General features: G+C 37.0%; 1 protein-coding gene across 5 annotated transcripts in view; it reads right to left on the bottom strand.

Moving 5' to 3' along the window:
• The window catches only part of KMT2E (lysine methyltransferase 2E (inactive)), a 105,664-nt gene that overhangs the window by 39,883 nt on the left and 52,430 nt on the right, over positions 1-13,351 (bottom strand). For 4 of the 5 annotated variants that reach the window (XM_055085072.1, XM_055085074.1, XM_055085073.1 and 1 more), the window contains 3 exons: positions 11,279-11,393; positions 10,194-10,423; positions 7,216-7,296 (listed from right to left, as the gene is read on the bottom strand). In XM_055085072.1, the coding sequence (XP_054941047.1) occupies positions 7,216-7,296; positions 10,194-10,423; positions 11,279-11,393 (426 nt within the window). Of the gene's footprint in view, positions 1-7,215; positions 7,297-9,635; positions 9,725-10,193; positions 10,424-11,278; positions 11,394-13,351 lie in introns of those variants that run through there. The other variant, XM_055085075.1, reaches the window with a different exon arrangement.

The following is a 13,351-nucleotide window of genomic DNA, read 5'->3' as shown; positions in this document are numbered from 1 at the left end:
ACAACAGAGGGAGGCCCGCATACCACAAAAAAAAAAAAAAAAAAAAAAATAAAATAAACTTGCAGGATACAAAATTAATGCACAGAAATCTCTTGCATTCCTATACACTAACAACGCAAGATCAGAAAGAGAAATTAAGGAAACAATCCCATTTACTGAAACGAAAAGAATAAAATACCTAGGAATAAACCTACCTAAGGAGGCAAAAGACCTGTACTCAGAAAACTATAAAAAAACTCATGAGGGGCTTCCCTGGTGGCGCAGTGGTTGCGCGTCCGCCTGCCGATGCAGGGGAACCGGGTTCGCGCCCCGGTCTGGGAGGATCCCACGTGCCGCGGAGCAGCTGGGCCCGTAAGCCATGGCCGCTGAGCCTGCGCGTCCGGAGCCTGTGCTCCGCAACGCGAGAGGCCGCAGCAGAGGGAGGCCCGCATACCACACCAAAAAAAAAAACAAACAAACAAAAAAAAAACCTCATGAAAGAAATCAAAGATGACACAAACAGATGGAAGAAATATACCATGTTCTTGGATTGGAAGAATCAATATTGTGAAAATGACTATACTACCCAAAGCAACCTACAGATTCAATACAATCCCTATGAAATTACCAATGGCATTCTTCACAAAATTAGAACAAAAAATTTTACAATTTGTATGGACACACAAAAGACCCCGAATAGCCAAAGCAATCTTGAGAAAGAAAAACGGAGCTAGAGGAATCAGACTCCCCGACTTCAAACTATACTACAAAGCTACAGTAATCAAGACAGCATGGTACTAGCACAAAAACAGACATATAGATCAATGGAACAGGATAGAAAGCTCAGAGATAAACCCATGCACCAATGGTCACCTAATCTATGACAAAGGAGGCAAGAATATACAGTGGAGACAAGACAGCCTCTTCAATAAGTGGTGCTGGGAAAACTGGACAGCTACATGTAAAAGAATGAAATTAAAACACTCCCTAACACCATACACAAAAACAAACTCAAAATGGATTAAAGACCTAAATGTAAGACCGGACACTATAAAACTTTTAGAGGAAAACATAGGAAAAACACTCTTTGACATAAACCACAGCAAGATCTTTTTTGACCCACCTCCTACAGTAATGAAGATAAAAACAAAAGTAAACAAATGGGACCTAATTAAACTTAAAAGCTTTTGCACAGCAAACGAAACCATAAACAAACCGAAAAGACAACCCTCAGAATGGGAGAAAATATTTGCAAACAAAGCAACCAACAGGGGATTAATCTCCAAAATATACCAATAGCTCATGGAGCTTAACATAAAAAAAAAAAATAACAACCCAATCAAAAAATGGGCAGACGACCTAAATAGACATCTCTCCAAAGAAGACATACAGATGGCCAAGAGGCACATGAAAAGATGCTCAACATCACTAATTATTAGAGAAATGCAAATGAAAAGGTATCACCTCTCACCAGTCAGAATGGCCATCATCAAAAAAACTACAAACAGTAAATACTGGAGAGGATGTGGAGAAAAGGGAACCCTCTTGCACTGTAAGTGGGAATGTAAATTGATACAGCCACTATGGAGAACAGTATGGAGGTTCCTTAAAAAACTAAAAATACAACTACCATATGACCCAGCAATCCCGCTATTGGTCATATACCCTGATAAAACTGTAATTCAAAAGAATACATGTACCCCAATATTCACTGCAGCACTATTTACAATAGCTAGGATATGGAAACAACCTAAATGTCTAACAATAGATGAATGGATAAAGAAAATGTGGTACATATATACAATGGAATATTACTTAGCCATAAAAAGGAACAAAATTGGGTCATTTATAGAGATGTGGATGGACCTAGAGTCTGCCATACAGAGAAAACTAATTCAGAAAAACAAATATCGTACATTAATGCATATACGTGGAATCTAGAAAAATGGTAGAGATGAACCTACTTCCAGGGCAGGAAAAGAGATGCAAACATAGAGAATGAACATGTGGACACATCAGGGGGTCGGGGGGAAGGGGAGGGTGGGATGAATTGGGAGATTAGGATAGACATATATACTTTACCATGCGTAAAACAGATAGCCAGTGGGAACCTGCTATAAAGCACAGGAAGCTCGGCTTGGTGCTCTGTAATGAGCTAGATGGGTGGGATGGGGGGGGTGCAGTGGGAGGGAGTTCCAAGAAGGAGGGGATATATGTATACATATAGCTGATTCACTTTACTGTACAGCACAAACTAATACACTGTAAGGCAATTATACTCCAATAAAAAAGAAAAAAGGAAAAACCTCACTCATAATAAACAAATGAAAAGTATCAATAAAACACTGAGATTACCATTTCTCACGTAGTTAAACCAGCAAAAATCCAAGTCCATCAAAAACTCTACTGTGAGGCTGTGGAAAATAGGCATGCTTATCCATGACTGGTGGGAATTCAAAACTGGACAGTTGCTACTGGAGGGGAATTTGGCAATATCTGACAAAATTTGATATATACATTTACCCTTTTAATGAACAATCCCACTTCCGCTTGCAATTACACAAGACTGGAAACAACTCAAATGTCCACTCAAAGGGCTGACTAAACTATAGTACAGGAAAAAGATGGAGCACCTTGAAGCTACAGAAAGAAATGAGTCAATCTCTATATTACTACTATGAAGTGAACTTCAGGATATATTTTTAAGACAAAAAACTAATGTGGCAAAAACTCTACATAATATACTACTGCTTATCTAAGTAAGGAGGGGAATACAAATATATATATATGTGCATATCTGTTTCTAATATAACAAACAATGGAAGGAATAATCAATTTTTAGTGGAAGGAACAGAGGTCGTATATGTTAGACTTATTTGAATGTACCTTGTCTTAAATATTTAACTTTAGAATGATGTGACTACTTCTTACATAATTAAACAAGCAAATAATTATAAAAATAAAGTACAAAAAGCAATCCTTAAAAATAAAATTGCTGCATTACTCATCCATTTCTGGTAGGAATGAAAAATGATACAACTACTCTGCAAAATAATTTGACAATTTCTTATAAAACTGAACATGCAACTAACTACCATATGACCAAGCAATTGCACTCTTGGGCATTATCCCAGAGAAAACAAAACTTAGGTTTACACCAAAACCTGTATACAAATGTTCATAGCAACTTTATTTGTAATAGCAAAAAGTGGAAATGACCCAAATGTCCTTCAGTAGGTGAGTGGTTAAACAAACTCTGGTACATATATACCACATAACACTACTTAAAAATAGAAAAAAGTGAAATACTGATATATGCCACAAATTAGCTGGCTTTGCGGGGAATTATGCTCAGTAAAAAAAAAAGCCAATTCCAAAAGGTCACATACTGTGTGATTCCATTTATGTAACATTCTTGAAATGACAGAATTACTGGAGTATAGATTTAGTGGTTGCCAAAGGTCAGGGATGGGAGGGGTAAGAGGTGGGAGGTAGGTATGGCTAGAAAAGGCAACATGAGGGATCTTTGTGATTGAAATGTTTTGTAGTTTGACTATACCAATGTCAATATTCTGGCTGTGATATTGTATAAACAGTTTTGCAAGATGTTACCACTAGGAGAAAATGAATAAAAGATATGCAGGATCTCTGTATTATCTCACAAATGCATGCAAACCCACATTACTTCAAAAGTTTTAATTTTTAAAAAATCAAAAAATAAAACTAGGGGGCTTCCCTGGTGGCGCAGTGGTTGGGAGTCTGCCTGCCAATGCAGGGGACACGGGTTCCTGCCCCGGTCTGGGAGGATCCCACATGCCGCGGAGCGGCTGGGCCCGTGAGCCATGGCCACCGAGCCTGTGCATCCCGAGCCTGTGCTCCGCAGCGGAAGAGACCACAGAAGTGAGAGGCCCGCGTACAGCAAAAATAAATAAATAAATAAAATAAAAAAATAAAACTAATAACCTAACCCAGAAGTGTGTACCCAGTTGGTGTTATAACCACACAATAAAATTCTTTCAAGAGACTTTTAAACACAAAAAATTAACTATACATCCCTGTAGAAAATACCTTACAGGAAAAAAAAAGTTCTAAACTGTTTTACCTAATCATATTGTCACAGGTGCTATTGTTGGTACTGTTACTCTGAGACTGTTACATCCTTCTATGGGATTAAGCAGTTGAGCAAATTACATGATACTCTAATTACACTACTGTATGTGTTGTTGAGAACTAGGATAAAAAGAGACACAGATGGAATACAGAAACAGTTAAATGAAAACCCTGTACAGTTGACCTCTGAACCATGTGAGGGCTGGGGTGCCGAAATGCAGAGTGTGTAGTTCTGTACTATTTACTACTGAAAAAATTCCATGCATAAGTGGACATGCACAGTTCAAACCTATGTTGTTCAAAGGTCAACTGTATTCCTAAATTTAAATTGCAATTATCTGTATAAACTCATGTATTTTATTTTAAAAATAAACAAACAGACAAAACTTATAGTAGACTAGGTTCGTCTACTAAAAAGACCTAGCAACGTTGAGTAGTTCCAGAGGAAGGAGCATTACTAGCTCTCAGATTCTGGTCTTGAAAACCAATTCTGAGTGTGGGGCACAGAAGTATAAGATACGCCTGAGACATCTTGTCGTATTAGATTGCACAAAGCTAGCAAGTACTACTAGGGTATCATCAAAAGGACCGCAAAGCCAACCCGAAGTGGTTCCCATTGACCAAAAATGGGACAAAATTTGAACATAAATAAGGATAATAGGGGGACTTCCCTGGTGGCACAGTGGTTAAGAATCTGCCTGCCAATGCAGGGGACACCGGTTCGATCCCTGGTCTGGGAAGATCCCACATGCCATAGAGCAACTAAGCCCATGTGCCACAACTACTGAGCCTGCACTCTAGAGCCCGCGAGCCACAACTACTGAAGCCCATGTGCTCTAGGGCCCGCATGCTGCAACTACTGAGCCCATGTGCTGCAACTACTGAAGCCCGTATGCCTAGAGCCGGTGCACCGCAACAAGAGGAGCCACTGCAATGAGAAGCCCGCACAGTGCAACGAAGAGTAGCCCCCCCTTGCCACAACTAGAGAAAGCCCGCACACAGCAACAAAGACCCAACACAGCCAAAAAAAAAAAAAAAAAAAAGATAATAGGGACTTCCCTGGTGGTACAGTGGATAAGACTCCACGCTCGCAATGCAGGGGGCCCAGGTTCTATCCCTGGTCAGGGAACTAGGTCCCACATGCATGCTGCAACTAAGAGTTTGCATGCCTCAACTAAGGAGCCTGCGTGCCACATCGAAGAAGCTGACAAGCCACAACTAAGGAGCTGGCGAGCTGCAACTAAGAAGCCCGTGAGCCACAACTAAGCAGCCCGCATGCCAAAACTAAGGAGCCCGCCTGCCGTAACTAAGACCCTATGCAACCAAATAAATAAATATTTAAAAAGAAAGGAATAACTGCAACAGACTGATATCCAATATGTTTAAATCCCTGACTTCATAATGACACTTAAAATTCTTTTCATTATTCTAAAAACTGATAAAGGCTACAAATCAACAAGCATTTATCCTGCCTTTCCTCAGTGAAATATATCTTAAGAGAACTGAACAGTTAATATGGGGACGTTTTCTATAGAAATAGTCCAGCTAATAAGTGATAAGCAATAGAATTAACATGTCACTAATTTGCAACCCCTAATAAATTAATGGATCTTAAAAATAACCATCGGGCTTCCCTGGTGGCGCAGTGGTTGCGCGTCCGCCTGCCGATGCAGGGGAGCCGGGTTCGCGCCCCGGTCTGGGAGGATCCCACGTGCCGCGGAGCGGGTGCGCCCGTGAGCCATGGCCACTGGGCCTGCGCGTCCAGAGCCTGTGCTCCGCAACGGGAGAGGCCACAACAGAGGAAGGCCCGCATACCACAAAAAAAAAATAAAATAAAAAAAAAATAACCATCAATGGGTCCCATTCAGATATTATAAGATGTGTCACCTGACAGAACACAGTGTATGAAAGTCTTACCCCCCGCCCAAAAAAAGGGGGGGGACCTAAATCTAATCACACACCTATTTACAGAAATATCTATAGAGAGAAATCTGTTAAATCATGATAATACAATTGGCAAACTCACCAGGATAAACAATTCAGTCCCTTAAAGAAACACACTGCAAAGGAGACTGGGGTTGGTGGGGTAAGGGGTGTAGCTTTAGATTACTAGAGACTTAAAAGAGATGTATAGCAACCAATCGATACTTTAAGAATCGCTGGACTGGGGCTTCCCTGGTGGCGCAGTGGTTGAGAGTCCGCCTGCCGATGCAAGGGACACAGGTCCGGGAAGATCCCACATGCCGCGGAGCGGCTGGGCCCGTGAGCCATGGCCACTGTGGCTGCGCGTCCGGAGCCTGTGCTCCGCAACCAGAGAGGCCGCAGCGGTGAGAGGCCCGCGTACCACAAAAAAAAAAAAAAAAAAAAAAAAAAAAAAAGAATGGCTGGATGTAATAGATTTTGTTGCATGTATCAATATAATCGTTTTGTGGTTATAGATTTTTGTTAAAGAATTCTTTTATAGATACATACTGATATACACACATACATACTGAAATACATAAGGATACATATGAATGAAATAATATATTTGGGATTTGCATTAAAACAATATGTGAAGGAGAAAAATACACAGCAATGTAAATGAAAAAAGATTATTGACAATTGTTGAAGCTGGGTGGTGGAAACATGCAGGTTCATTACACTATTACTTTTATATAGGTTTGAAATGTCCAATAAAAAAGATTTTTTTAAAAAAGCACAAAAAAGAAACGGGAAGAAAACACATTACTGCCAACAGGCAGAATGATAGTATAAGTCCTGCAAAATTCTGTAACTAACGAAATGTCCTTCTAGCAACTTTTTAACATAATTTGCAGTCCACTGAAAAAAAGATGTCATCACTTAAAAAATGCACTATTATTTTATGCATCATTAAAAACCCTAGAAAATAAACCATGACACATTATCAACGGAAAGATTCTTCTTGATTTTAGAGACGTCAGAATGGAAAAAGAAAAAACCCAAAAAACAAACCAAACCATAAAAAGGAAACTTTCTTCCATCTTAGATTTGATGAAATACAGTATCCATTAATTGTTTAATCTAGAATTCATACATAAATTTCTAATAACTAAAGATTACCTCAGTAAAATTACTGGCAATTTTATTGCATGTACAACTTACCTAGGCTGACAACGTTCACAAAGATATGTATCAGGAATATGCTGCCTGTCAATCCCCATGCAGTCAATATGTTGCCAAACACTTTAAAAAGGAAAAAAAAAGAAAAGCAGAACATATAAAATATTACTAAAATCATCCTTAAATTAAGATTTGATATTCCATTTAACTACCAGTTAATAAGTGCCTACTTTGAGTTTAGCAGTGTAAAAGGTAATGTGAAGAATTCATAGAAATATGTCCTCAGGAAGATAAAACTTTGAGATGCAAAAATAAGAGGACAACTATAGGATATTATATATATCTTATAAATTTCTAAAGCAAATATAATTTTAAAATGTAAAAGGTATACATTACAAATATTATTAGAAATCACAAATTGGAGATGTCCACAATGCTTGGAATTAACGGGAAAAGAATCCTGGAGAATAATGGACTTGAAGAGAACCTCATTTGGGAAATTAAGAAGAAAAGCCCTCATTATAGCAACATTTTCTCAAGTAGACAGATACCGGGAGCAACAGCCAGAAGGCAGTTAATATATCTGAAGAAGAATGTTCGTTTTGAGAAACAGAGGGAGATAAAACTGAATTAGTAAAATTCAGTCAGATTATATACAACCTGGAATGTCAGGATTTGCGGAGCATTCCTCTAATAGGCAACAGGTAACAACCAGAGGTTGCTTTGATGGTATACAATGTTAATTCAAAGAAGTTAAGAAACTGGAGGCATAAAAATCAACTAAGAGGCTTTTCCAACATTCCAGATCTAAGTTAAAGAACAACAGAAAGAACTAGAATGATGGCAGAGAAGATGAAGTTAAAGAATCCAAGAGTCATTTCATAAAGGCAGAGACTAAACCTATTATGAACTCTATTTTTAATGTGATACATGGACCAACTTGAGGCAAATTTCTCAATGCTATTATTTTGCATTTTATTGTCAAGACTTTAATTGGTCTAAAGTTGATATATATGCCTGTTTCTAAAAATAGTCTTAATTATTCCTTATATAATAATGAGCTACTTTTAATATATAGCTACTGAGTTAACGGCTATGATCTTGCTCTTTACTTCTTAACTGAGGATGTTGGGACAAGAACTGGTAGAATGTGAAAGGTAAGGGACTATGTATCAAAGATGTAGGGGCAAAAGTTTAAAAGAAAAGCAGAGCACCTGACATGGAGAGTCAGAATAACAAATTAGGTTAAATTTGGGGGCTAAGTAATGATGTCATGCAGACCACAGAAGAAATAAAACTAGAAAATGAATAAATAATCAGAGCTCTAGATGTCAAACTTGAAAGAGATGATTATGGGCAGTAGGTACATGAAAATATATAGAGGCAAATGTAAAACAAGAATAGAGGAAAAAAGATTAAGCCTTGGAGTATACTACAGGTTAAGCAGTAGAAAAGGAGAATAACAAAAAATAAATTCATAACAAATAGAGCAGTTGCTAAAAAGCAAATACCTTGAATAATCCAAAATACGTGAACTGGTCCTTCAAGAATTTGTAGATAGGTATAAGTCCTAAGGACTATTTCACTCTTTTCTAATAGGTTTAATTCTATATTATATATAGATCATTGTAATTAATCAAAACAAAAACACTTTAGATTATGCATTAAAATAAAAATATTGTCCAATGGTATGTAATTTGTCACATAAGACAAAATCAGCAATGAGAAAGCTATTTTATATGATTGGTTAAAATATGAGTTCAGATTTGCTAATAAGTAGCTAATTAAAAAATAATGAGGAAAACAAGTTATCAGAGAAGTTATTTTCTTAGTTTTTAAATTCACCTCCTGAATAAGCTCACTGAGGTGATTGCTTATGGTAATAGTATGTACTATAAGTTTATTTTTAAATTTTAAAAAGCATCACAATATATTTTATTATGAAAATTAACTCAAAGCATTAATATTACAACCTCCCATAAAAATAACATCAAATTTCACATTCCACTTAAGACTAATTTTCCCCCTTTTTGGCAAAGGTAAATCAACTTTTTCATATATAACCTGACTGCATGTTTATATCAATAACATCCCACTCCTAATCACCTAACTTAACAGATGGGAACAAGATTACAAATAATGCAAAGTAATTTCTATGTGGCTCAACAATGCATTTTTACACTATTCAAATATGGGTACTATTTCAAATAAAATGATGAAGCTATGCCTTAAGACCAGATCCAGGACATTCTGTAAACTATCAAACTTTCTTATCCTCTAACAGTACATTGCTTAAATACTCTCTGCTTCCCAGCCTATGCAGGGGATGGACTAAGTAACTTTCAGGTTGAAATCCTACTGTTCCCTCTCCATCCTCCCCAACTCCCTCCCACCAGGAAAAAAAAAAAAAAAAAAAAAAAAGAAGAAAGAAAACAAAACCCCACTTTCTCTCCCAATCACACCTTCTCTAGGGGAGGAGGCCTTTCTTGGTGGTTGAACCAGGGTTGGGGGAGGGGAGACTGTGGTTCTGGTTCAAGGAGACTCCAGAGTGCTGCAAGGTTCAAGTCAAAAGGAGGTGAGAGAGTCAGGTCAAACAAACATCAATCAAAATGTATAATTCTTCCAAACTGGAAAATCACAGTTGACTATACAGCACAAATAATTCCAAAGGAAATACACAGGACTCAATTCTCCTCTCATTTCTGTCTTGTCTACTTTATGTAGTTGTATTACTACCGAATGAGTAAAAAGAGAGATGTGATTCTGTATGAATAAAGTTCAGAACTGATTGCCTATTACTCAATTAACAACGAGGATTTCTAAGAAAAACTCTAGGATAGCTTTTTTCCCATAGGGGCATTTCCTAGGAGCAAAACAGACTGCACTGACAGTAGCAAAAGTATCACTTAAAAAATGCATTTATCAATTCCTTCAAAAGTCACTTTATTTTTTCCAACATTAACAATCACAAAGGTTAGCAGCATTCAAGAAAAATAAGCAAATGGCATGAAACATTTTACCTGCATTTGTCACAACAGATCATGTATCCATCATCATGTGTAAAACCACATATGCACCTGGTTACATCAGTACCATAACTTCCATCCTCAGATGTGCTGATTGTAGTAGCACTGGAAGTTTCATCAAAATTAGGAGTGGTAAATATGCCTACTTCATTTTTGCTAATAAGAACTGATGGAGGAGGGGAAGCCGGAGGTGTTGGAGGAGGACGAGCACCATAATTATGGTCCTGGATAATTAATCACAAATACATCATAATGTAATTTCAATAACAATATAAACTAAGCAACTTAAATAAAATTCAATCCTTAATTTAAATATTTGAGAGAGATGAAATTGGCCCACTTCTTTCTTAATACCTTTAAAATAATGACTTGGTGAAACTAGATATAGAACCTTGGTCACCTTCACAATGCAAGATGTGAGAATAGTGGTTAAAAAAAAAAACTCAGGAAACTGGAGGCTAAAGAATAACAAAAACAATTACAAAAGACATATTATCACTATAAAGTATACAATAGGGATTTTTAAAGTTTTGGCAACATTGAATAAGTTAGCTTAGACAAGCTTTCATTTTCTCAGCTATGAAATGGGGATGAAAATTATACCTATCTTATGAGGTTGTTTTTGAAGATTAAATTAGATAACATATGCAAAAATGCTTAGCACAGAGCCTGACATATAAGTGCTAAATAAATGGTAACTATATAATTACTATATAATTTAGAATCAACAGTAGATAGTACAATTCTATCTACAGTCTTTTTATAGAGAAGGTAAAGAATTATAATACTAAACTATTAATAGCATAAAAAAGCAAAATAATAATAATATAAAAACTTCTAAGGAATTCCTCTTATAGAATTTTAATCCCTTGAATAAATATAATTAGATCAATGAAAAAACTAAACTACGAATTACATACTTAATTGTTTAGATAGTATAAAACAAGTCTGCTTTTTATATATTCAGTTTTAGGCACAATACCACACACATCAACTTTCAACCTCTAGATATAAAAAATATATATCGATTTATATACAGATATAAAACATACCCTTCCAGAGAAATGTTTGACACTTACCGCATAGGGCAGACCAATGTAACTGTGTGAATGATGCGAGCTGCTGGTATATAACTGGTGGGGATAACTGTTGGATTTCTCAACTACCACAGGGCTAGCTTCTACAGATTCTGGTCTGGAGGGAAAAAAGTTGCATCAAAGAGAATTCCATTGATTTTTTTCCTTTCAATCTATTTAAAATTATAAGCACTTATTTTATTGGCTATCAAATAAAATGTCTTCAAAATGTCTAAAACAAAGACACCCTGTGGATATGATATATCCTATCTAGAGTCTGCATCATTAAAACAAACTTTTAATTAAGTACAATAAATGTCCCCCCTTCAAGTTCAGATACAGTTTCCCTATCATTAAAAAAAATTAGTAGAGATTAAAAATTACTTAATATCCTCAGTGGCACTGGGGACACTATGCACAGGATGGAGAAAAGTGGTAGAAATAATTTAAACAAGACTAAGGACATACTGAATCCATATGGACCCCAATTTGAATGTGAAGTATACATTTCAATGTCTAAGCTTCATGTATGTGTTAGTGTGTCAAGATGCAACAAAGCCTTGGAAATATCAGAAAACCTAAGGAACAGGAAACCTCACAATGAACCAAAGTTTGCTTAAGAAAAAAATGTAACTAGCAGCCTATGGTAGTGTAAGATCAACAGTTCTGGCCTGATAATGGCCAAATGATGATGACCTGACCAACCACTGATACAACTGAGAGTAACAACTCACCGGCTGTGGTTGACTTATAAATTCCGTGGCCTAGCATTTTACATTCATCACTTTCCCAAATTCTTTACTTATATCAATCCTCCTGAGCCCTAGCCTGATAATTCCTATTGATCATTGTGGTAGTGAACCTACTTCTGAGGGCAATTCACACTGAAATTAATTTCTCCCTTGCACAGACACACAACATGACTCATTTCTGTGCCTTTATTCTTACCAACGCCACCCTTTGAGATGATTTTTTCATAACTCTTATGCTACCTCTTATACAAAACCTTCCCTTAGAATTTAGTACTACTTGCAGTCTTCATGGTTTAAGGCTTCTTAATGCAGTTACAATCTAACTGGTCAAATTTCTATTGTCAATTATTTCTTGATATACTGCCCCCCTCCACTCATCCCCTGCACAAAGTCTCAATTTTGCTCTAAGTGACTGCTGCTTGGGATCCAGTGTGCTAAAATCAGTAAAGAGAGGAGGCACAAACCGAGGTCAAGTGGTTCTGAAGGAGATTACAAAAGAAGAGTCTCCAAAATGTTCTGAATATTTAGAAAACCAGTACTCACCTATTATCTATGCTGTTATGTTAAAATTTTACTTGCTTAATCTTTTTAAAAAATGTTTCTTAATTCCAAAATTAATACATGCTCATTGTACAAACTTTAAAACAGAAGTACATAAGAAAGTGAAAGATCATGTCTTCATCCAAACCTGACACACTCATGTTAAGATGCCATGTATCCCCCTCTAAATTTGTCTATCCATAAATACATCTAACAGTTGTCTTCTTAAAAAAAATGAGAATGTACAATATGTATTCACAATTTGCTTTTTCAATCTTTCACTGTCAACACATATCTACCTTATTTTTGGTAATAACTGATTTATTTCATTATATGAATGTACCATAGTTTATTTAACAAATTCCCTTTTGGTAGATGTTTAAATTGTTTCTATTTTTCAGTGTTAGAGGTATCACTGAAATTGTACACCCTTCTATACACTGTTTTCTGCTTACATGGAAGTATTTCTACAGCATGGATTCCTGGGGGCAGAAATGCTGAACAAAAGGGTAAATGCACATAAAATCAATACATACTGCCAAACTACCTTTGATTACAATATTGATTCCTTTAGAATTCTTTTAAAAATACATAGAGGGGGGGCTTCCCTGGTGGCGCAGTGGTTGAGAGTCCGCCTGCCGTTGCAGGGGACACCGGTTTGTGCCCCGGTCCGGGAAGATCCCACATGCTGCGAAGAGGCTGGGCCCGTGAGCCATGGCTGCTGAGCCTGCACATCCGGAGCCTGTGCTCCGCAACGGGAGAGGCCACAACAGTGAGAGGCCCG

Source organism: Physeter macrocephalus, chromosome 5, assembly GCF_002837175.3.
Source record: "Physeter macrocephalus isolate SW-GA chromosome 5, ASM283717v5, whole genome shotgun sequence".
Taxonomy (NCBI): Eukaryota; Metazoa; Chordata; class Mammalia; order Artiodactyla; family Physeteridae; genus Physeter; species Physeter macrocephalus.
Note: the sequence above shows the minus strand (reverse complement) of the source record. Positions and strands in the feature narration are given on the sequence as shown.